The sequence below is a fragment of the Amblyraja radiata genome, chromosome 18 (genome assembly GCF_010909765.2).
Source record: "Amblyraja radiata isolate CabotCenter1 chromosome 18, sAmbRad1.1.pri, whole genome shotgun sequence".
Lineage (NCBI taxonomy): Eukaryota > Metazoa > Chordata > Chondrichthyes > Rajiformes > Rajidae > Amblyraja > Amblyraja radiata.
In genome coordinates this window covers 25,817,904-25,841,118 of record NC_045973.1, presented here as the reverse complement: position 1 = coordinate 25,841,118, position 23,215 = coordinate 25,817,904, and the positions used below count along the sequence as shown (strand labels likewise).

At 56.1% G+C, this 23,215-nt stretch overlaps 1 protein-coding gene across 1 annotated transcript in view; it reads left to right on the top strand.

The window, feature by feature from the left end:
• The window catches only part of lamb2 (laminin subunit beta 2), a 49,748-nt gene extending 26,533 nt beyond the window's left edge, over positions 1-23,215 (top strand). The window contains exons 14-33 of the mRNA XM_033036934.1: positions 162-320; positions 941-1,068; positions 1,561-1,681; positions 2,051-2,243; positions 2,941-3,084; positions 3,705-3,936; positions 4,168-4,331; positions 4,946-5,170; positions 7,060-7,277; positions 7,990-8,086; positions 9,287-9,659; positions 10,283-10,467; positions 11,215-11,456; positions 12,549-12,752; positions 12,932-13,076; positions 13,719-13,926; positions 15,441-15,582; positions 16,772-16,948; positions 17,946-18,105; positions 20,501-23,215. Of these exons, the coding sequence (XP_032892825.1) occupies positions 162-320; positions 941-1,068; positions 1,561-1,681; positions 2,051-2,243; positions 2,941-3,084; positions 3,705-3,936; positions 4,168-4,331; positions 4,946-5,170; positions 7,060-7,277; positions 7,990-8,086; positions 9,287-9,659; positions 10,283-10,467; positions 11,215-11,456; positions 12,549-12,752; positions 12,932-13,076; positions 13,719-13,926; positions 15,441-15,582; positions 16,772-16,948; positions 17,946-18,105; positions 20,501-20,637 (3,654 nt within the window). The 3' untranslated portion in view covers positions 20,638-23,215. The remainder of the gene's footprint in view (positions 1-161; positions 321-940; positions 1,069-1,560; positions 1,682-2,050; positions 2,244-2,940; positions 3,085-3,704; positions 3,937-4,167; positions 4,332-4,945; positions 5,171-7,059; positions 7,278-7,989; positions 8,087-9,286; positions 9,660-10,282; positions 10,468-11,214; positions 11,457-12,548; positions 12,753-12,931; positions 13,077-13,718; positions 13,927-15,440; positions 15,583-16,771; positions 16,949-17,945; positions 18,106-20,500) is intronic.

The following is a 23,215-nucleotide window of genomic DNA, read 5'->3' as shown; positions in this document are numbered from 1 at the left end:
CAGCCCACAACATCCTGTTCCCCATCCAGACCCTCTGTCACCCAAACCCCCCACCCACCTTCTTCTACACCCCCCTCCTTCTCTCCCCCTCCATCCCTCTTCCTCTCCCCCCCCCCCCCCCCCCCAGGCCAGTGCCGCTGTAACGCCCCCCCTCTCCCCAGGGGGTGACGGTGGTTTCGCGGCAGCGCCTGGGGCCGGAGCCAGTGACCTGGACGGGTGCCGGCTTTGCCCAGGTGCTGGTGGGCGGAGTGCTGGAGTTCCGGGTGGACGACGTTCCCAACTCCATGGAGTACGACGTGGTGATCCGCTACGAGCCACAGGTAGGGGGCTGGGCTGCCATTCCCCCAACTGGGGGGGGGGGGGGTGCACCGTCTGCCCTGGGGGGGAGGGGGAAAGAGAGAAGGGGGAGCTATGGCCGTGTTACTCCCCCGGGGCTCCCAATCCTGCCATGGGGGAGGGGCAGAGATCGATATTCCTCCATTCACTGCATATCCATGTGTGTATCTAACAGCCCCTGAAACACCACTAGGTATCTGCCTCCACCACCACCCTCTGTGTAAACACTTCTGCTTTAAACCTTCCCCTCTCAACGTACAACTCTGCCCTCTGGTGTTGGACATTTCTTCCATGGGGAAATGTTTTGTTCATAATGACTGTGCCCAACAAGATGTCAAATGAATTCCATCTGCCTATATCTGACCCACACATGCGTGAGGGTGGGGAGGGTGGGGAGTAGGGAGGAAGTGGGAGGAGTGGGGAGGGGAGGAGTGGGGAGGGGGTGAGCGGGGTGGGGGGAGGGGAGTCATTGGACGGAGCGGGGTGCGGTGAGGGGGGGGGGTGAGCGGGGTGCGGTGAGGGGGTGGGGGGGTGAGCGGGGTGCGGTGAGGGGGGGGGATTGGGGGTGAGGGGCCTGCTGACGGAGTGCCGCTGGATGTTGCAGCTGCGAGGGCAGTGGGAGAGGCTGGTGGTCTCAGTGAAGAGGCCGGGACCCATCCCCACCAGCAGCCCGTGCGGTAACACCATCCCTGCCGACGACATCCTTACCGCCAGCCTGCTGCAAACACCCTGGTGAGGAGGGCCGGGGTTGGGGGGCCGTTGTGGAGGTGGGGGGGGGGGGGGGGGCGTGGGAGTGGGGGGGGGGGTGGTCCAATGTCCACGGGGTCACTGATTCGCCCGTCCGCTGCCCTGTCTGACAGCAGCTCGCTGACCTCAGCCCACCATCTCTCTGTCACCCCCCCCCCCCCCACACGGGACTGTACCCTCCCTCGCCCCCTACCGCTCCCCTCCACTCCCCGCCACACAGTCCACTCCCCGCTACCCCCCCTACCCATCCTCCTCTGCACCATATCTCTCAGCTCCACACCTCCCATTCACCCATTCCTCATCCCCTCCCTATTCCCCTTCATCTCTCTTCCCATTCCTTGTTCATCTCACTTCCTCCCACCTCATGTTCGCCCTCCGCACTCTCTCCTTCTCTACTCTCTACCCTCTTTCTTCCTTCACCCCCCCCTCCCCACTCCCGGGTCTGGTGCCATGGTGACCCTCTCTCCCCCTCCCCAGGTATGTGGTGCTCCCACAGCCCGTGTGCCTGGAGCGGGGGGTAATCTACACCCTGCGGCTCCACTTCCAGCACTACTCCGCCAGGGAGCGGGTCCCCAACGCCAGCATCCTGCTCGACTCGGTGAGTGGCAAGGGGATCTGGATGTCGAAACTTACTCCCAGAGCTGGCTCCGTCCATGGGTGGGGGCCGGGATGGGACTGGATGGGGCGGGGTGAGATGGGGCGGGGTGAGATGGGGTGGGGCAGGGTGGGGCGGGGTGAGATGGGGTGGGGCAGGGTGGGGCAGGGTGGGATGGGGTGGGGCGGGGTGAGATGAGGTGGGGCAGGGTGAGATGGGGTGGGGCAGGGTGAGATGGGGTGGGGCAGGGTGAGATGGGGTGGGGCGGGGTGAGATGAGGTGGGGCAGGGTGAGTTGGTCAGGGATGGGGGTAGGATGGGGATGGGCTGGGCAGGATCGGAGAACACCTCAGCCACTGGCCTCTGCCCACAGATTGTCCTGGTCCCTCGATACTCCTCGCTGGAGATGTTCATCGCTGGGGACGCTACCTCCATCGCCAGGAAGGAGACCTTCGAGCGCTACCATTGCCACGGCAACAGCATCATCCTGGGCTCCCCGGCCGTGCCCCAGCTCTGCCAGCCGCTCATCGACAGCATGGTCGCTCTGGTCTACCACGGCGCACAGCGTGAGTCTGGCCAGCACGTTAAACCCCCCCACCCCCCACCCCCCACCTCCGACTCACCTACGTTGACCAAGTTGGCAATCTGGGCTGGTCAAGTTTGCCTGCATTTGCCCCATGTCCCTCTACACCCTTCCTATCCATATATCTGTCCAAATGTATTCTAAAAGGCATCATTGTATCCGCTTCCATATCTTCCTCTGGCAGCTCGTTCCAGATACGGACTATCCTCTGAGCGAAAAAGTTGGCCCTGAGGTCCTTCTTAAATCTCTCCCCTCTCATCTTAATCCTGTGTCCTTTAGTTTTAGAATTCTCTCCCCTGGGAAAAAGACTGTGAGCGTTCACTGTGAGCGTGCCCCTCATGATCTTATGCACTTCAATAAGGTCACCCCTCAGCCTCCAACGCTCCAATGAATAAAGTCCCAGCCTATCCAACCTCTTCCAGTAACTCAAGCCCGCACACTAACATATGCGTGCAGGTGTGGCTGCCCGGCTACAGGAAGAATGGGGGTGACGCGGGACATGATGTTGCTGCCTGCCGTTGGGAACCCCAGGGTGGGGTGGGTGGGGGGTGATGGGGGTATGGTGACTCTGGGGGTGACGGGTCTCTGTGTTACAGTGTGCCGCTGTGACCCCAGGGTGGGGTGGGTGGGGGGTGATGGGGGTATGGTGACTCTGGGGGTGACGGGTCTCTGTGTTACAGTGTGCCGCTGTGACCTCCAGGGCTCGATGAGCTTGGAGTGCCGTCCGCGGGGCGGGCAATGCCAGTGCAAGGCCAACGTGATGGGTCAACGGTGCCACAGCTGCAGCCCCGGCACCTTCGGCTTTGGACCCGCCGGCTGCAGGGGTAAGGGTCACCGCAGGGTCACCGGGCTACAGGGGTCAGGGTCGCCGGGCTGCTGGGTCAGGGCAGGGTGCATACTTTCCTCAGTGAGGGTGGGAGTGGGGGGTCAGTATGGGGGTGGGGGCTCAGTGTGGGGTTGGGGGGGTCAGGGTGGGGGTGGGGCTAGGGGTGGGGGGTCAGTGTGGGGGTGGGGCTAGGGGTGGGGGTCAGTGGGGGTGGGGGGTCGAGGGGTGGAGGGGTCAGTGTGGGGGTGGGGGGGGTCAGTGTGGGGGTGGGGCTAGGGGTGGGGGTCAGTGGGGGTGGGGGTCGGGGGGTGGAGGGGTCAGTGTGGGGGTGGGGGGGTCAGTGTGGGGGTGGGGCTAGGGGTGGGGGTCAGTGGGGGTGGGGGGTCAGTGTGGGTGTGGGGGGGTCAGTGTGGGGGCGGGGGTCAGTGTGGGGGTGGGGGGGTCAGTGTGGGGGTGGGGGGGTCAGTGTGGGGGCGGGGGTCAGTGTGGGGGTGGGGGGGTCAGTGTGGGGGCGGGGGGTCAGTGGGGGTGTCGGGGTGGGGGGTCAGTGTGGGGGCGGGGGGTACAGGGTGGGAGGGGGTGTAGCCGTGGGCACTGACAGTCTCTCCCTTCCCCCAGCGTGCCGCTGTGATCCGGAGGGGTCAGTGGGGCCACAGTGTGACCCAGTCGGCGGTCAGTGCCAGTGCCGGTCAGGGGCGTTCGGCTCCCAGTGCGGTCAGTGCCAGCGGGGGCACTGGGGGTTCCCCACCTGTCGACTCTGCCAGTGCCACGGGCACGCCGAGGAGTGTGAGTCCCACACTGGAGCCTGCCAGGGCTGCCGGCACCACACCAGCGGCACACACTGCCAGCAGTAAGCACCACACCCCTCCGCCTCCCCCTCCGCACCCCCTCCCCCTCCGCACCCCCTCCCCCTCCGCACCCCCTCCCCCTCCGCACCCCCTCCCCCTCCACACCCCCTCCCCCTCTGCACCCTTCCCTCTTCCCACCCCAACCCCTCCTCCAACCCCTCCTCCACCCATGTACCGTGCCCCTCCCATGTACCGTGACCCCTCTCCTGTGTAACGTGCCCCTTCTCCTGCAGGTGTGCCCCCGGTTACCATGGGAACCCGGAGCTGGGTGCAGGGGGGCAGTGCCGTCCATGCCCGTGTCCGGGTGGTCCGGGCAGTGACCGCAACTTTGCCACCTCCTGTCGGCTGGACGGGCACAGCGGGCAGCTGGTGTGTGAGTGCCAGGCCGGACACACAGGTGGGTTGGGGCAGAGATGCGGGGGCGGAGGGGGGGGGGAGAGTGGGGCCAGGGGGGGGCAAGAGGCAAATGCCCTTGTGGAGGTGGGGTGGGTGGAGCCAGAAAGGAGAGCTCAGGGCTTTGAGCTAAAAACCAAGTGCCGGAGGAACTCAGCGGGTCAGGCAGCATCTGTGGAGGGAATGGACAAACGACGTTTCGGGTCAGGACCCTTCTTCAGGGGGGAGAAAGCTGGAAAAGAGAGGTGGAGGTGAGACAAATCCTGGCGAGTGATAGGTGGATACAGGTGAGGGGGTGATAGGCAGAGTGGAGTAAGTGACAAAGGCTGGAGGTGAACAGGAGACAAAAGGGTGTCAGATAAGGAGAGGAGCAGTGACATGTAAAGCTGAAGGGAAGGATATGGGTGGAAGGGGGCAGGGGAGAGGGGGATGAAATGGGGGATTTGGGGATGGGAGATGAGCGTGGTGGGTGAGGGAGATGTGTTCATTGGGGAGTAGGAGGGACAGCAGAATGAGAAGGGGCGGAGAGGGGGTATGATTAGCTGGGAGGGAGCTTGTTGAGGACCCCTGGCCCTCTAACACAGACCGACTGTAGGTGACTCCCCTCTTTGCCAACAGGCCCCCGATGCCAGGAGTGTGCGCCCGGTTACTATGGAAACCCCTTGTTGCCAGGGGGCCGGTGTGCTCCGTGCCAGTGCCATGGCAACGTTGCCGCGGGCGATCCTCGGGCCTGTGACCGGGAGACGGGCCGGTGTCTGAGGTGCCTGTACCACACGGAGGGGGCGAAGTGCCAACTCTGCCGGCGGGGTTACCACGGCGATGCCCGGCGACGCTCCTGCCGCAGTGAGTCTGTCCGACACGGGACGGGGGTCCGGGGCGGTGTCACCGGGGGGGATGGGGAGTGGATGGGGACACACGGAATCTGGCACTTCAGCCACAAGACTAGATCAGCATTGAAGGGAATGTTCAGCAATGGGATTGAGGGAAGAGGGTGCCAGGGGACTCCAGAAGGTGCAGAGAAGTTTTACCAGGATGTTGCTGGTGGGCTGAGCTGCAGAGAGAGAGGTTGGGCAGGCTAGGACCTTATTCCTTGGATCGCAGGAGGATGAGGCATGATCTCATAAAGGTGTATAAAATCATGAGGGGAATAGATAGGGTGAATGCACAGTCTTTTACCCAGAGTATGGGAATCGAGAACCAGAGAACATGGGTATAAAGTGAGGGGAGAAAGATTTAATAGGAACCCGAGGTGCAATTTTTTAACACACAGGGTGGTGGGTGTATGGAACAGGCTGCCAGAGGTGGTAGTTGAGGCAGGTAGTATCACAACATTTAAAAGACATTTGGACAGGTACATGGATAGGAAAGTTTAGAGGTGGGACTAGCGTAGATGGGGCATCTTTGGTTAGCATGAGCGAGTTGGGCCGAAGGGCCTGTTTCCTTGTCTGCCACACTGTGTTCAAGTGGAAAGCTTTCCATCTGAGCTCGGTCCTGATGTGCCAACCATTACCTTCAAGGGACAGTGTTTATTTGTTATCTGCACTGGCCCATAAACACAATACACAGGTAAATATATCATAATGAACACTACAATACATTAATAACAGTAATACTGGGAAACCATAATGGTGCAAAACCAAAGCCCGTAGTACAAGCAAAGACACAGTCCATGAAAAATCCATCAACAGTTGCTGAGGTTAGTGTTGTGCAGTGTTCAAGAACCTGATGGTTGCTGGGAAGAAGCTAGATACATACATAGATACATGGACAATAGGTGCAGGAGTAGGCTATTCGGCCCTTCGAGTCAGCACCGTCATTCAATGTGATCATGGCTGATCATCCACAATCGGTACCCCGTTCCTGCCTTCTCCCCATACCCCTTGCAAGGGGCATTCTGCAAGCCCAAAGAGCTCTATCAAACACTCTCTTGAATGCACGCAGTGAATCGGCCTCTGCTGCCTCCTGAGGCAGAGAATTCCACAAATTCACAACTCTGTGTGTGAAAAAGTTTGTCCTCATCTCAGTTCTAAATGGCCTACCCATTCTTAAACTGTGGCCCCTGGTTCTGGACTCCCCCAACATCGGGAACATGTTTCCATCTAGCGTGTCCAATCTGTTAATAATTTTATATGTTTCTATAAGAACACCTCTCATCCTTCTGAATTCCAGTGAATACAAGCCCAGTCGCTCCATTCTTTCATCATATGACAGTCATTCCGGGAATTAACCTTGTAAACCTACGCGTGCACTCCCTCAATAGCAAGAATATCCTTCCTCAAATTAGGAAACCAAAACTGGACACAATACTCCAGGTGTGGTCTCACTAGGGCCCTGTACAACTGCAGAAGGACCTCTTTGTTCCTATACTCAACTCCTCTTGTCATGAAGGCCAACACGCCCTTAGTTTTCTTCACCGCCTGCTGTACCTGCATGCTTACTTTCAGTGACTGATGTACCTCACCCAAGTCTCGTTGTACTTCCCCTTTCACTATCACCTCATTATTCCCACTCACTGTCCACTTCACTGTTCCCAGTCGCTGTTCTTGTTCACAGACTCTGTTTACTATCGCTGCTCACTATACTCGTTCACCATTCCCACTCACATTCCCACTCACCGTCCCCGCTCACCATTCTTGCTCACCGATCCCGTTCACCATCCCCCTCACCATCCCTGTTCCCCAACCCGTTCCCCAACCCGTTCCCCATTCACTAACGCATGTTTCCTGACACAGAGTGTACCTGCAATGTGCTGGGCACTGCCAGCGGCCATTGTCCGCCACAGGAGGGGTGTGAGTGTGACCGGACCACCGGGCAGTGTCCGTGCCTGCCCAACGTCACTGGCCAGAACTGTGACCGCTGCACCCCTGACCACTGGAACCTGGCCGGTGGGTCCGGCTGCCAGCTCTGCCGCTGCGCCGCCACCAATGTATTCTCCGCAACCTGCAACGAGGTGAGGCCCCGCGCGTCGCTGCACTGTCGTTCCCGTGATGGTGGGTGCTCACGGCCAGGCACGGTCAGTCCCCGGGCAAGTCCCCGCGGGGCAGTGACCAGTCGCTGACCGTGGCTGTGTCCAGTCCACACCCGCTGACCAGCGGGCAGTGATCCTTGTGTCAGCGGTTTGAAACATCCAGAGACCAGGCCAGTGCTCCCAGTGTCCAGTGTATGGTCAGCACTGGAGTTGTCTTTGGAGCGAATTCTGTCTTTAATTTGTGTATTGGTGATGTCCTTATTATTTATTTTACTCCGAGTATATGTTTTTTCTCTCTTGTTAATTTCTGTAAGGTGTCCTTGAGACTTTGAAAGGCGCTACAAATAAAATGTATTATTATTATTATTATAATCCAGCGTTCCCCTGTGCAGCTGATTCCAGCTGTTATCCTGTGTATGGTTGGCACTCCTGAATCCAGCTGTTGTTCCAGTGTGCAGTCAGCTTTCTATCCAGCTGTTGCCTGTGCAAAGTCAGTGCTCCCCAATCCAGCTGTTGTCCTGACCTGCTGAATCCAGCAGTTGCCTGCGCATATCCTGCGCTCCAGAATTCAACTGTGGTGCGGGAGATCTCTGTAAACGTGGGCCCCCTGGATGCTGACAGGGCCCTGTGGTGGCGGCTCTATCCCGTGCCGCAGCCGGTGAGCTGGGTTTGACGGTGGCTCCTCTCTCCACAGGTGAGCGGGCAGTGCCAGTGTCGTCCTGGCTTTGGGGGCCGGACCTGCACCGACTGCCAGGAGAATCACTGGGGTGACCCCAACGTGCAGTGTCGAGGTGAGTCATGGCCGAGGTCTCACCGCAGCCTGGGACCCCATCACAATCCACACCGGCTGGGGCGGAAAACCCGGATGGGCCACAGGGGACACGTCCCCCCCATGTTTTGAGAGGTGGGGGACATCCCCCCAAGTTTTTGTGATCCCGATTTTAAAATCTCCACTTTCCGCGAGACAGTGGAGGTGGGACTTCTGATCGAGGGCGCCAATTGGACGAGAGAGACGTCGGTCAGCGGGCAATGGGGGCAGGACATGATGATTCAGTGCGATGATTGGAGGAGGGAGAAGTGGGGGTGGGTGGTACTGAGGATAGCGTGCGTTGATTGGAGGAGGGACACGTGGCACAGACCTGGATCCACCAGGATCGATCCCGGCCGGCTCTCCGGTGCTGTCCCGCCCCCACCCGAATGCCTCCCCCCCCCCCCACCACGGGTGGCCAGAGGAGGTCGGGAGACAGACGGGCACGGTACCCCCAGGCCCACAGCCAGCGCAGAGAAACAACGCAAAAACCCAGCTCAACTCTGCCTGTCCCGCCAGGTTAACCTGCCTGGGCTTGCGAGAAATATGGCCAGCGTGGAGGAGCAGCGCTGGTGTCCCGTCAGTCCAGGCACGGCTGTAGTTAACCCGGCGAGCCAGGCAGAGTTGAGCTGCATTTAGCGCTGGATTGAGGCTCCGAAGCCTTGCGCATGTGTGTGTGAGTGTGCGCATGCGCGTGCGGCCGCCAAAAAATTCCCCCCCTGTCCCCCGGTCCCCTCCATATTTTGATAGCGAGTTCCGTGCCTGCACACCGGGACCACCATTCACACGGTGACCCCATCCACACAGTGACCCCGTCCACTCCATGACCCCGTTCACACCGGGACCCCGGTCCACACCGTGACCACATGGTGACCAGTGCACCCTCTCCAAAGCCTGCACATCTATCCTGTAATGGGGCAACAAGAACTGCACATAATACTCCAAATGTGGTCTAACCAAATTATATAAATCTTTTTGCAAAGTCTCATAACAGTTTATAACGTTTATAAATATGCATCATGAATTGCTGACTCTTCCCGCCTTCTCTCTCCCCCTCCTCTTTCTCCTTCCTCTCTCTCCCCCTGTATCTCCCCCTCTATCTCCTCTGTCTCCTCCTCTCTGTCCCCTCCCACCCCCCCTCACACCCCCCCCCTCTCTCTCCCCTCTCCCCCCCCCCCCCCAGTGTGTGACTGTGATGAACAGGGGGTGCAGAGTGGTCAGTGTGACCGTGCGACTGGTCACTGTGCCTGTCGTCCAGGCGTGTCGGGTGTGCGCTGCGACGCGTGTGCCCGCGGCTTCTCGGGGGAGTTTCCCGTGTGCCAGGTGTGCCACGCGTGCTTTGGGGACTGGGACCGGCTGGTGCAGGACCTGGCGGCGCAGACCCGTGACCTGGCGCGGCGGGCCGCCGACATCCGGCTATCTGGCATCAGCGCTCTCTACGACAAGAACTTCCGGGAGCTGGAGGAGAAGCTGCGGCGGGCGCAACAAATAGTCAGCGCCCGCAACACCACCGCAGCCGCCATCGCAGGGCTGATGCAGCTGATCAACGAGCTGCGGTAAGGAGCTGACCCCATCACCAACCCACCCCTCCTCCTCCACTCCCCTCAACTCCCTCAGTGAGGAGCTGACCCCCGATCCTCTTCCCCCCACAGTAAACATGAGCTCCTGTCCCCCATCTTGCTTCCTCCCCCACTCTTGCTTCCTCCCGTGAGGGTCTGACCCCATGGCCCACTCACCCTCTGGGGGAAAACACCCTCACCCACTCTCACTCCCTCCTGGGGGAATCAGAACCCACACCACCCTCCCTCCAGTCAAGTACTGGACCCACCACCTCTCCCCGCCCACCCTCTCCCACTCCCCTCCAGGCCATCTGATCTCCCCCCAGCACAACAGCCTGCTCTCCACCTCAGGGGACACCACAACCTGCCCCCCCCGTTCCCTCTTGGGCTCATCAGAACTCCCCGCCCCCCCACCCCTCCACCCCCATTCCCACTGATCTTCCATCCTCTGTCCTTCAGGCCCTTCAGCCCATCGCGCCCATGCCACCTACACCAGTGCCTCGTACCCACATTTGCCTCCATCCCTCTCACCCGTGGGGGTGGGGCACCCTGGCGGGCGTGTAGAGGGGGAAGGAGCAGAGTGGCTCTCTCTGCTCTGACACTAGTTTTGTGTTCTCCAGGGAGAGGGTGAGTGGGACGACGGACACGCTGGACGGGCTGGAGGGGACGCTGACGGCAGTGCAGCAGCAGAACGGGGGGGCCAGCGTGGAGCTGGGGCACCTGGAGCGAGACGTCCTCGCCCTCAACATGTCCGCCCGCTACCTGGGCCGCCAGCTCGACAAACTCAGGCACGCCAACTTCCTGGGTACGTGGCCCACACCCGGGCAGGGGGGTATGTGTGGGCGTGGTCATACAGGCTACACACAGGACTGACATGTGTTCACGTGGGGTACACACGGGTCCGAAGAGTGGTCACACGTGTGTCCGGTGCAAGGTCATGGTGCATGTACATGCGTATCAGACACATGATTAGCACGGTACACATGTGTCCAACGTGTGTAGGGGGATTCACATATGTCCGACATATGATCAGTAGGGCACACGTATGTCTAACTCGTGGTCAGTTGGGGTATATGCCTATCTGGCACGTGATCAGTTGGGGGACATCCTTGTCCACCTGTACCCACCATACACCTGTACATGTGCCCCATACACCTGTACAACTGCCCGGTAAACTGCGTACGTGCCCCTGTACACCTGCCCCATACACCTGTACACCTTCCCCATACACCTGTACACCTGCCCCGTACACCTGTACACCTGCCCCATACACCTGTACACCTGCCCCGTACATCTGTACACCTGCCCCGTACACCTGCACACTTGCCCTGTACACCTGTACACCTGCCCCGTACACCTGTACACCTGTACACCTGCCCCGTACACCTGTATACCTGACCGTACACCTGTACACATGCCCCGTACACCTGTACACTTGCCCTGTACACCTGCCCCGCACACCTGTACACCTGCCCTGTAAATCTGTACACCTGCCCCGTACACCTGCCCCGCACACTTGTACACCTGCAGTGACATAGCTGCCTCTCCGCAGGTGCCTATGACAGCATCACCCACTCGTACCGGCGGTCCTGGCAGGCGGAGTGGGCGGTGAATGCCTCCACTCTGGCCGTGCCCAGCACGATCAGTGAATCGTTGGGCACCCGCGGCCGTGTCGAGCTACTGCTCCTGACGAGGAAGGACGACTTCCACCGCAAGAACGCCGCCAACCGGCGCGCGCTCAACGACCTCAGCGCCAAGGTGCAGACACTCAGCCTGGAGAATGTCAACGAGAAGGTGGGTCACTGCCACCCCGCTGCACCCTAGGGTGCCAACAATTGTCTCACAGCACCCCAGCATGCCAGCTCCCATCCGCAGCACCATTGAACGATTTCCCGTTCACACTCGTTCTACGTTATCCGTCTTTCTCATCCACTCTCCAAACACTTGGCACAATTTACAGAGAGGACGATTAACCTACAAACCCGCACATCTGTGGGATGTGGGTGGAAACCAGAGCAGTCACAGGGAGCACGCGCAAACTCCACACAGACAGCAACTGAAGTCAGCATTGAACTCGGTCCCTGGTGTTATGAGATAGCGGCTCTACCTACTCCGTCAAAGTTCCACCCACGTGTTGGGCGCGGACATTATGGGCCGAAGGGTCTGTGTCGTGCTGTGCCATGGTGTGCTGTGCCATGGTGTGCCGTGCCATGGTGTGCTGTGCCATGGTGTACCGTGCCATGGTGTACCGTGCCATGGTGTACCGTGCCATGGTGTACCGTGCCATGGTGTGCCGTGCCATGGTGTACCGTGCCATGGTGTACCGTGCCATGGTGTGCCGTGCCATGGTGTGTCGTGCCATGGTGTGCAGTGCCATGGTGTGCAGTGCCATGGTGTACCGTGCCATGGTGTGCCGTGCCATGGTGTGCCGTGCCATGGTGTACCGTGCCATGGTGTACCGTGCCATGGTGTGTCGTGCCATGGTGTGCCGTGCCATGGTGTGCCGTGCCATGGTGTACTGTGCCATGGTGTGCCGTGCCATGGTGTACTGTGCCATGGTGTGCCGTGCCATGGTGTACTGTGCCATGGTGTACCGTGCCATGGTGTACCGTGCCATGGTGTGCCGTGCCATGGTGTACTGTGCCATGGTGTACCGTGCCATGGTGTACCGTGCCATGGTGTGCCGTGCCATGGTGTACTGTGCCATGGTGTACCGTGCCATGGTGTGCCGTGCCATGGTGCGCCGTGCCATGGTGTACCGTGCCATGGTGTGCAGTGCCATGGTGTGCCGTGCCATGGTGTACCGTGCCATGGTGTGCCGTGCCATGGTGTGCCGTGCCATGGTGCGCCGTGCTGGGAACTGACTGTATGGTTGTTGCGTTACAGGTGTGCGGTTTCCCCGGTAACCTGCCGTGTGCGGACAGTCCCTGCGGTGGGGCCGGCTGCTACGAGGACGACGGCACTCGGCGCTGCGGCGGCCTGAACTGCAACGGCGCAGTGGCGGTGGCAGATACGGCGCTGGGCCGCGCACGTCAGTCCAAGCAAGAGATCCGGCAGGCCATGAACGAGGTGGAGGAGCTCTTCAACAAGGTGGGCAGCCCAGGGTCCGGGCCAGGGGAGGGGGAGATGGGGCGGGGAGACCACCGGGGAGGGGCAGCCTGGGTTACGGGGCGGAGAGAGACCACCAGTGGAGACAGACCTCTGGTCACTGGTGTGGTACCTGTGTGTGGGCACTGAGGGACAGGTGGTCACTGCTTGTGTCCCTACAGGTGGCCGAGGCCAAGGTGAGGGCGAATGAGGCAAAGCGGAAAGCCCAGGGAACGCTGGACAAAGCCAATGATGCCAAGGACAGGATCAGTCACTCCAACAAAGAGCTGCGTGATCTCATTCGGCAAATCCGAGACTTCCTCACACGTAAGGGCGATCACGGGTCCGCAGGCGAGAGAGCTCACCGCTCTTCTGTACCGGCAACGCACCAGCGAGAATCTGACAAGCTGCAGCCTTACAGCCCTGTACACACAATAACATAGACAATAATCAATAATACAATCAATAATGATCAGTAGCATCATAGTCACACTGTATGGAAACAAGCCCAACTCGCCCATGCCAACCATCTACACTAGTCTCACCCACCTGTGTTTAGCCCCGATCCCTATAAACCATAATACTATGTAACCAGAAACGTGCAATAGCGGTCCGTAGTGCAACCTAAGAGGTTAAGTTAGTGTTGTGCAGTGTTCAAGAGCCTGCTGGTTGCTGGGAAGGTGTTCATGAGCTAGAGCTCACGGTTTTCAGGTTCTTTTACCTTCTTCCCGATGGCAGCAGTGGGATGAGAGCGTGGCCAGGGTGGTGTGGGTCTGTGATGATGCCGGCTGCCTTTTTCAGGCAGCTCCTACCATAGATTCTGTGATGGGCCGGGCAGTGTGCACCACTCTCTGTAGTCTCCTCCATCCCTGTACATTCACTAATCAGGTTCACTATCGTTCCGTTCACAATCACCTCTTACTATTCCAGTTGACTGTCTGTTGTATGTTTCCTTGAACCCATGTACAGAGGAGGGTGCAGATCCCGACAGCATTGAGGAGGTGGCCACCCAGGTCATGAACATCCACATCCCCGCTAACCCACAGCAGATCCGTTACCTTGCCGAAGAGATCAAGGACAGGGTGAGCAGCTTGTCCAACGTGGATGACATCCTGGACCAGACCGCGGACGACGTGAGAAAAGCAGGAGAACTCCTTCAGGACGCCAGGAGGGCTCGGTAAGTCTGGCCGGATGCCCCACTCCACTGGCCAGCTAACTCTCTGTCTGCTGTGCCTTTAATCATCTTCCATGGAGCGTAGCACAGAACAGCACAGGACCGGCCCTCCAGCACATCATGCCTGTGCTGTACATGATGCCAACCTACCTAATCCCATCCACCAGCATGTGGCCTGTGTTTCTCCAGCCCTGCCTCTTCATGTATGGCTCTCTGTGTCCACTATCGTATCTGCCTCCACCACCACCCCCGGCAGCACGTTCCAGACCCCCACCACACTCTGTGTAAAAACACTAGCCTCACACGTCTCATTTAAACATCATCACTATACCCTCTAGTCTTTAACATTTCCTGGCTAAAGGGTTCTGACTGTGTAGCCTACCTAACGGTCATAATTTTACATACTTCTATCAGGTCTCCCCTCAACCTTCACCTTTCGAGAGGACACAATCCAAGTTTGTCCAACCTCTCCCCATAGCTAATACCCTGTAATCCAGGCGTCATTCTGGTCAATCTCCCCTGTACCCTTTGCAAAGCCTCCACATCTTTCCTGCAATGGGGTGACCAGAACTGCACACAATTCTCCAAATGTAGCCGGACCAAAGATTTATAAAGCTGCATCATCACTTCTTGACTCTAATACTCACTTGACTGCTGAAAGCAAGCATACTGTACACCTTCTATACCGCTCTATCTACTTGTGTTGCCACTTTCAGGGAGCTGTAGACTTGGACCCCAGAACCATCCATACATAATGTTGCTCTATCTTGGTCTCTGTCTCACTCTGCCTCTGCTTCTGTTTCTCCCTCTCTCTCTCTCTCTCTCTCTCTCTCTCCCTCTCCCTCTCCCCCTCTCTGTCTCTCTCTTTGTCTGTCTCTCTCTCAGTCTCTTTCTGTCCCTCTGCCTCAGTCTCTCTGTCTCAGTCTCTCTGTCTCAGTCTCTCTCTGCCTCTGTCTCTCTCTGTCTCTGCCATCCAACATCTGCCTATACAAGAACACAGAACTTGTACAGTCTAGCACAGCAACAGGCCCTTCAGCCCACAATGTGCCAAACATGATGTCAAGTTAAACTATTCTCCTCAGCCTGCACGTGATCCATATCCCTCCATTCCCTGCATATCCAAGAGTTTCTCAAACACCACTATTGTTTGTGCCTCCACTACCACACCACTAGTGTGTTCCAGGGACTCACCACCCTCTGTGTAAAACACTTGCCCCGCACATCTCCTTTAAATGTTGCCCTTCTCACCTTAAAGCTATGCCCTGTTGTCTCTGACATTTCCACCCTGGGGGAGGAGGTTCTGCTCTGGTCGTGCGGGGAACGTGAAGCGGACGCAGAGGGTACATGGGGGGCAGTGTGTGGGCGGTCGGGTGTATCATGGGGTTATAATTGGGTATAAGGTGGTGTGTCTGTCCCTGGCAGAACCTGGGTGAGAACAAGAAGCAGACGGTGGGCGGAGGGTATATATGGGGGCAGTGTGTGGGCGGGTATAACGGGGTATGTCTGACCCCTGGCAGGGGCCGTGCGGAGAACGTGAAGCAGACGGCGGAGGCGGTGAAGCAGGCCCTGGAGGAAGCAGGCCGGGCCCAGGCTGCTGCCGGCACCGCCATCCAGCAGGCCCGGGGAGACATCGAGGACAGCGAACGGGTGCTCAACGAGGTGAGGGGGCAGTGGGGTCACCGTGAGCCCAGGGGGTGCTGCGGGTCACCATTGGACCAGAGGTGGGGAGGTCAGTGGGCGAGGGGGAGACACCGTGGGGTGAGACAGCACGGGGAGGGGAGGGGGGGTCACAATGAGCTCAGGGGGTACGGGGAGGTCACTGTGAGTCCATGGGCACTGGAGGTGGGTGGGTTGGGGGCACGGGGGGCACCATGAGACTGGCCCAGGACACGGGGAGCTCAGTGCTTCCTCCCACATCCCAAAGACGTGCAGGTTTGTAGGTGAATCAGCCCTCTGTAAATTACCCCTAGAGTGTATGGAGTGGATGCGAAAGTGAGATAACATAGAACTGGTGTGAATGGGTGATGTTTCCTCAGTAGGCCGAAAGGCCTGTTTCCATGAATTAGGCCCTATTTTCAGAGCTTAATTCTGCTCAGACTGCTCCATGGTTTCACTGGAGGTCAGTACATGTGATGGACCGGGCAGTGCCCATTGTAGAAGATCATTCCATCAGCTTGGTCACTGTACCACTCCGCCATGGGGTTATGGTTTCATGGATACATTCCCAGGTCACTCACTCTCTGTGATAAGGAACGGGTGTAACCGGATCCTGACTGATGGTCTGTGTGTCTCTCCCTCTTTCCTCTCACTGTCCCCTTTCCCTTTCTCTCCTCTCTCCCCTCTCCCTCTCCCTCTCTCCCTCTCCCTCTCCCTCTCTCACCTCCTCTCTCTCCCTCCCTCTCTCTCTCCCCTCTCCCTCACTCTCCCCTCTCCCTCACTCTCCCCTCTCCCTCTCTCCCCTCTCCCTCTCCTCTGTCTCCCCTCTCCCTCTCTCTCCCCTCTCCCTCTCTCTCCCCTCTCCCTCACTCTCACCTCTCCTCTCTCCCCTCTCCCTCTCTCCCTCTCTCCTCTCTCCCCTCTCCCTCTCTCCTCTGTCTCCCCTCTCCCTCTCTCTCCCCCCTCTCTCTCCCTCTCACCCTCTCTCTCCCCTCCCTCTCTCCCTCTCTCTCTCCCTCTCTCTCTCTCTCCCTCCCTCTCCCTCTCTCCCCTCTCCCTCTCTCTCCTCTCTCTCCCCTCTCCCATTCTCCCTCAATCTCCCCTCTCTCCCCTCAATCTCCCCTCCCACCCCACCCACCCCTTTCTCCACTCTCCCCTCTCCTACCCCTCTCCCTCTACCCCCCCGTTACAGATCCGTGGTGAGACTGCGAGTGCGGAGCGGGAGCTGATGAAGGCAATGGACCAGCTGACCCAGCTGGACGGCAGGATCGACGCGCTCAGGATGAAGCGAGCCAACAACTCTTTGGTGGCCACGCGGGCACGGGACACGGCCGGCCAGGCCCGGGACAAAGCCAACGAGGCCAAGCAGGTACCGGCGCAGGGAGCGGCCCGGCAGGGGAGAGGCAAAGCCAGGGCCCAATGGAGAGGGAACTGGGGTGTTACCTTCCACACCCTTCATGATCCAGGGGCACGAAGGCTGAAGGTGGCCGGGCGAGGAGAAAGGGGCGATGGTTCGCTGGATGGTCTGGACGGAGGTGACGGCTGAAGGCCCTGCAGAAGCCTGGGGCTCGCCTGGATCCAGGACCACTGGTTCTGTATCATCACATATTTAGACATAGAGTGAAATTATTTTATTTGCCAAACCCAAGCACAATCCTTGATTAGTCCAGTCTCCGCTCCAGGAGCCCGAGCACACGGGCTGGACTGGACTACGGAAATAGCGCCAAAATCTGGCGGCTCTTACATGCGGTCTAAGTGGACTATTTCCATGCACTTTGTACCAATCAGGGCTTGTGCTTGGGTATAGCAATACTTCACTGAACTACATGTAATAAAGAATGTCACTAGATGTCTGTACATGTGATGATAAAGAACCAGTGGACCAGTGGCATGGCGGTAGAGTTGCTGCCTGACAGCGCCAGGGACCCGGGTTTGATTCTGACTACGGGTGCTGTCTGTACGGAAATTGTACCTTCTCCCTGTGACCTGCGTGGGTTTTCTCTGGGTGCTCCGGTTTCCTCCCAAGACACAGGTTTGTAGGTTATTTGGCTTCTGTAAATTGTAAATTGTTCCTAGTGTGTAGGATAATGCTGGTATAGGGGGTGATTGCTGGTCTGCACGGACTCGGTGAGCTGAAGGGCCTGTTTCCGTGCTGTATCTCTAAAGTAAACTAAGACTGCAGACACACCCCACAGGTGCTGATCGCGGTACGCAGCCTGAGGCACACGGTCGTGTACACGGCTGAAGACGGCAGTGTGCAGGCTTGGCAGAGGGAGTGGGGACAGCTCTGTTGTGTACACAGGCTGGTCGTTCCCCACCCTCCTGGCCCACCAGTGTGTGAGTGACAGATGTTTCTCTGGTTCCAGATGTTGGACGGGCTGCTGAAGGACAAGTACAAAATGGCGCAGGGACTGATAGACCGCAAGAGCGGCACCGTGTTCAACGCCAAACACAAGGCTGAGAGCCTTCGCAACGAGGCCAAGGAGCTGCTGACAGACGCACAGGTCAAACTCGAGAGGCTGAACGGTGAGCGGGCGGGCGGTGGTGAAGTGCTACTTGCCTGCACATGTCCCCGGTGGGTAGGGTTGTGGTTGACACACTGGGCTAGTCCCGTTTACCTGCCATTATCCCATATCCCTCTAAACCCTTCCCACCCATACACCTGTCCAAATGTCTTTTTAAAACCCATAATTGTATCCGTTTCTGTAGCTTCCTCTGGCAGCTCGTTAGTGAAAAAGTTCCCCTTGAGGTCCCTCTTAAATCTCTTCCCTCTCACCTTAATCCTGTGCCCTCTAGTTTTAGAATCCTCTAGCCTGGAGAAAAATACTGTGAGCGTTCTCTTTATCCGTGCCCCTCATGATCTTGTACACCTCAGTAAGATCACCCCTCGGCCTCCTATGTTCCAAAGTGCAAAGTCCCAGCCTATCCCACCTCTCCCTGTAACTCAAGCCCAGGTAACGGCCTGGTGAATCTCTTCTGCACCCTCTCCAACAATGACATGCTTACTGTAGCTGGGAGACCAGAACTACACACAGTGCTCCAAGTGTGGTCTCACCAACTCTCCAGTATCTGTCATTTCCCATGTGATCCAGGTTTCCAATGCCTACAGGGTTTTACTGTTGGAGAGAGGTTACATGCTGACTTTGGGAACGGAGGGGTGTGGATCAAGTGAGCGTTCACTTTATCCGCGCCCCAGTAAGTGACTCTTTCACACTAAGTGTGTCGTAACCTCCAGCAGTCCAGGACACGTGTTACTCCAGCAGCACTACCCCCCCGAGGATACAGACTGTCCGAGTTTTACTGTTATTACCATCAGCCCCGCTACAAATCTTGCAGCATAAAACCTAAAATACATGAATCACTTCTCTTTAAATGTACCCCAGCATCTGACAAACCTGCTACATGGCTAACACAGAGCTGGTGCAGTGGGAACACTGGCCTTGGCTGTTTCTGCATTCATCATTCATGAAGGGAATGCAGAGAGCCTTTTATCCTTATGATGAGTGTTTGTCGGCACTGGGCCTGGACTCGCTGGAGTTTAGAAGAATGAGGGGGGACCTCATTGAAATGTACTGAATAGTGAAAGGCTTGGATAGAGTGGATTTGGAGAGGATGTTTCCACTAGTGGGTGAGTCTACGACTAGAGGTCATAGCCTCAGATATAAAGGATGTTATTTTATGAAGGAGATGAGGTATTTCTTTAATCAGAAGGTAGTGAATCTGTGGAATTCTTTGCCACAGAAGGCTGTAGAGGCCAAGTCAATGTGTATACTTAAGGCTGAGATAGATAGATTCTTGATTAGTACAGGTGACAGAGGTTATCGGGAGGAGAATGGAGGGAAAGATAGATCAGCCATGATTGAATGGTGGAATAGACGATGGACCGAATGGCCTAATTCTGCTCCTATTACATGACCCCCCAGAGGAGGGGAATCATGAACCAGAGGACGTAGGTTTAAAGTGAAATAGGTTTAGTTTAGTTTATTGTTACGTGTTACAGTGAAACGCTTTTTGCTCCGTGCTATCCGGGCAGTGGAAAGACTACAAGATTACAATCAAGCCGTCCACCATGTACACATATAGGATAAAGGGAATAACGTTTAGTGCTGTTGTCGGAGTACAGGTGTAAACCAGTGGAGCGATTGTAATGAATGATTGCAGATCCCAGTCTGGGAACCAGCACGCAGGGAATCATAACCCCAGGGGTAGCTTTTCCACACAGAGACAGTGGGTGGTGGGTGTCTGGAATGAGCTGCCAGAGGAGGCAGGTACTATAACAGTATTTAAGAGACACTTGGACAGATACATGGATACGAAAGTTTAGTTTTGTTTATTGTCACATGTACTGAGGTACAGGGAAAAGCTTTTGTTGTTGTGTGGGTTGCAGGGATATGGGCCTAATGCAGGCAAATGGGACGAGCTCGGGAAGGCACTTTGATCAGCATGGACGAGTCGGGTCGAAGGACCTCTTTCCATGCCATGTAACTGAACAGCACAGGGCCTGGCACTCCTCCAGTGCTGGCATGGGGGGCATTGCTGAGTGTCCTGCCTGGCTCCCTCCCCAGCCACCTCCACCCTAACCAAAACCCACCTGCTTGTAACATGTCACCGATCAAGCTTCATCTCTCTGTCTCTGTCTCTGTCTCTGTCTCTGTCTCTGTCTCTGTCTCTGTCTCTGTCTCTGTCTCTGTCTCTGTCTCTGTCTCTGTCTCTGTCTCTGTCTCTGTCTCTCTCTCTCTCTCTCTCTCTCTCTCCTTCTCTCTGTCTCTGTCTCTCTCTCTGTCCCTCTCTCTGTCTCTCTCTCTCTCTGTCTCTCTCTGTCTTGCTCTCTCTCTATGCAGCTCAGGGAAGTGTTGTTTCATGTTGCTCCTGTTTATCACTCTTTGGAACCTAACAGGGTGCCTTGTGTCCGGCCCCACAGATCTCGAGGGTGCTTACAAAATCAATGAGCAGGTTTTGGAAAGAAAGGCACGGCAGCTGGACGGACTGGAGGAGAAGATGAAAGAGATATTGAAAGCCATTAATCAACAGATCCAGATCTACAACACCTGCCAATAACCTGAACCCTGTGTGTGTGTAACCCAGCCTTTAGTGGAGCTGACAGAATCCCACAGTTTTGATGCAATGTTTATTAAGCAACGTATACCACACCCTGGCTTTTCCTACCCACACCAAACCCTCGTCACCCCGATACCTCTGGAATCCCAACTGGCCTGTGGCCTCCAAAGCTCCCAACCAAAGACATGGCAGAATGATGAGCTGCTTATACAAGGAACTGCGAGTGCTGGAATCAATTCCCTACTCCTTTGTTACACCATTCATCAGCTGAGGAATATCAGGATTATTGGATTTGAATTAAAGATGCCTTTGTTGATCCATTCACCCGTTGCGTGTAACACTACGTGCCAGTGAGCTGGATGGCCACATGACAAGTGGGTACTGTGTTGTTTTAGCATGGAGCTGAGCAGGTCATGTTCAAAGCACAAAGTACTGGAGAAACTCAGCAGGTCCAACAGCATCTGTGGAAGGAATGGACAGGTGACGTTTCAGGTCGGGACCCTTCTTCAGACAGTTGTATGAGTGAATGAGGAGCTGTGCTTTCAGGGGAGATTGGAGTGGGTAAGGGGAGTGGTTAAAGAAGGGTCCTGACCCAAAACATCACCTGTCCATTCCTTCCACAGATGCTACCCGACCGGCTGAGTTTCTCCAGTACTTTGTGTTTTGAACATGGCCTACTCAACTCCAAAGATCCTCTAGCTCGCTATAAGATCTTTGCTCAACTGTGCTGAAACAACAAAGGCTATCCATGTGTCCTGTTGAACTCCAATTCAGTTCTTCAATGGTTTGACAAAGGTGTAGAGAGGGAATCAAATATCTCAGTTAAAATATTATTTTAACTTTGTGTTTATTGCTCCCCATGTACACAATTGAAACCCAACCTGTGACCACTGCCACTATTTGTCTGTGTCTCACCCGAACATCTCGCCTGTCCCTGAACCCTTGTTTAATCAGCCTGCAGAATCAAAGTCATGGAGTTTTCTTTGATAAAAATGATTTGATAGATGAATGATTTGATAGATTTGCAGGGGTGTTGGTTAATTTTGGTCGGCCATTTGAGAAAGCCCGGAAATACCAGGCCCTGTCGTGACTCGTTTCCAACCTGCTCTCATCTTTTTATACTTTTTTAAGAAGGTAAATATTCAAGGAGCATCCAGTTTTCATTTGGCTAGTTGCTGAGTGCAGCAGCGATCTCCTCGTCAGTGTTGAATGCTCCTGTCCTGTACATACCCCAAGTGCTGAACTGCCGAGGTGTTGTTGACTCAGGCAACGTGGGGATCTTACCTTTTGCCTTAAACTTAGCCAGCCAAGAACCAAAGACGCTACAAATGCCAAAGGAACTTATTAATCCTCTTCATACGTAGGCTTTAGATTGCCAGTAAACTGATCTCCGCATGCTGAACAGTAACTAGTTATCAGGATATGCCAGAACTTTAATGCTGTTTCTAATTTAGTTCAGTGTTGGCATTGAACCACAGAGCACAGGAGTCCATTCGCCTGTCATATCTGTGCTAGCCCTTCACAAAGAGCTTCAATTATTCCCCGTATCTCCGCTGATGTTTCCCTTTTTGCCAGTGGTTTACCTGCCACTTCCAGTTACACAGTTACCAGATCAAAACTCACTCCAAAACAACCTTAAAACCCCGCCCACTGCTCTCTGATATGCTGGAGTGGAAAGGAAACAGAGAACCGTGGAGTGCAGGATGTGACCCTGTGGCCAGTGGCCTTCCGGCCACCCATCAGAGATCAGATGTTCGGCAGGTCAGACAACGTCTATGGGGAGAGGACCGGAGTCATCGTGACTGGTCGTCCACCTGCAACATTGTCCCTGGCTCCCTCTGTTGGGTGGCTTCACATTTCCAGCATCTGCAATTTATTGGTTTTTCTGCCCCATCAAAACTTTTCACAAGTTTGAAAATCTCTGCTGAAGGAGAGCAGTCTGGCAGTTCAGCTTTTTTTGACAGCCAGTTCGTGTTCATACTGTAAATCTGCATTGACACTTGCCTTTGTCTTGGGCTGGGTAGTGATGACCAGCAGTGCATCACGAGTAGCAAGGATTTTGGTCTCTGATGCATGTTTACATTTAGCACCTTTCCATTCAGTTTCTGAACCTTAATGTATGAAGCCACAACACCAGCATAAATATCGAATAAGCTGCTCCCAGAAATTATTAGTCAGAACGGCCGCCAGTGTGGATCGACATAGGTCCGTGGAAGAGTTTCTGATTCTCTTTGCGTACTCTTCTGATACTCTTTTCTTCCTCTTATGGGAGGCTCCTTGCACCAAATTCCTTTTATATTACATTCTACGCTCCTTTGAAGCTCTGGAATATCTCAGACTTTTAGGGCCAGGATTTAAGAAGTAAATATTTGCAGATCAGTTTCACTCCTTTCACAGACAGTGTGAGACATAACTAATGGAATATTTTTCACAGAGTTGATCTGAGAGAAATCTCTGCCTGGAAACAGCGTGATCCCAACATCACTGTTGCCCAATAGCTCCGTGTGCCTCTTGGTAATCCAGATGTAACTAACCCCGTTTCTAATTGATGACTAGAAAATAAATGACAATCATTGGA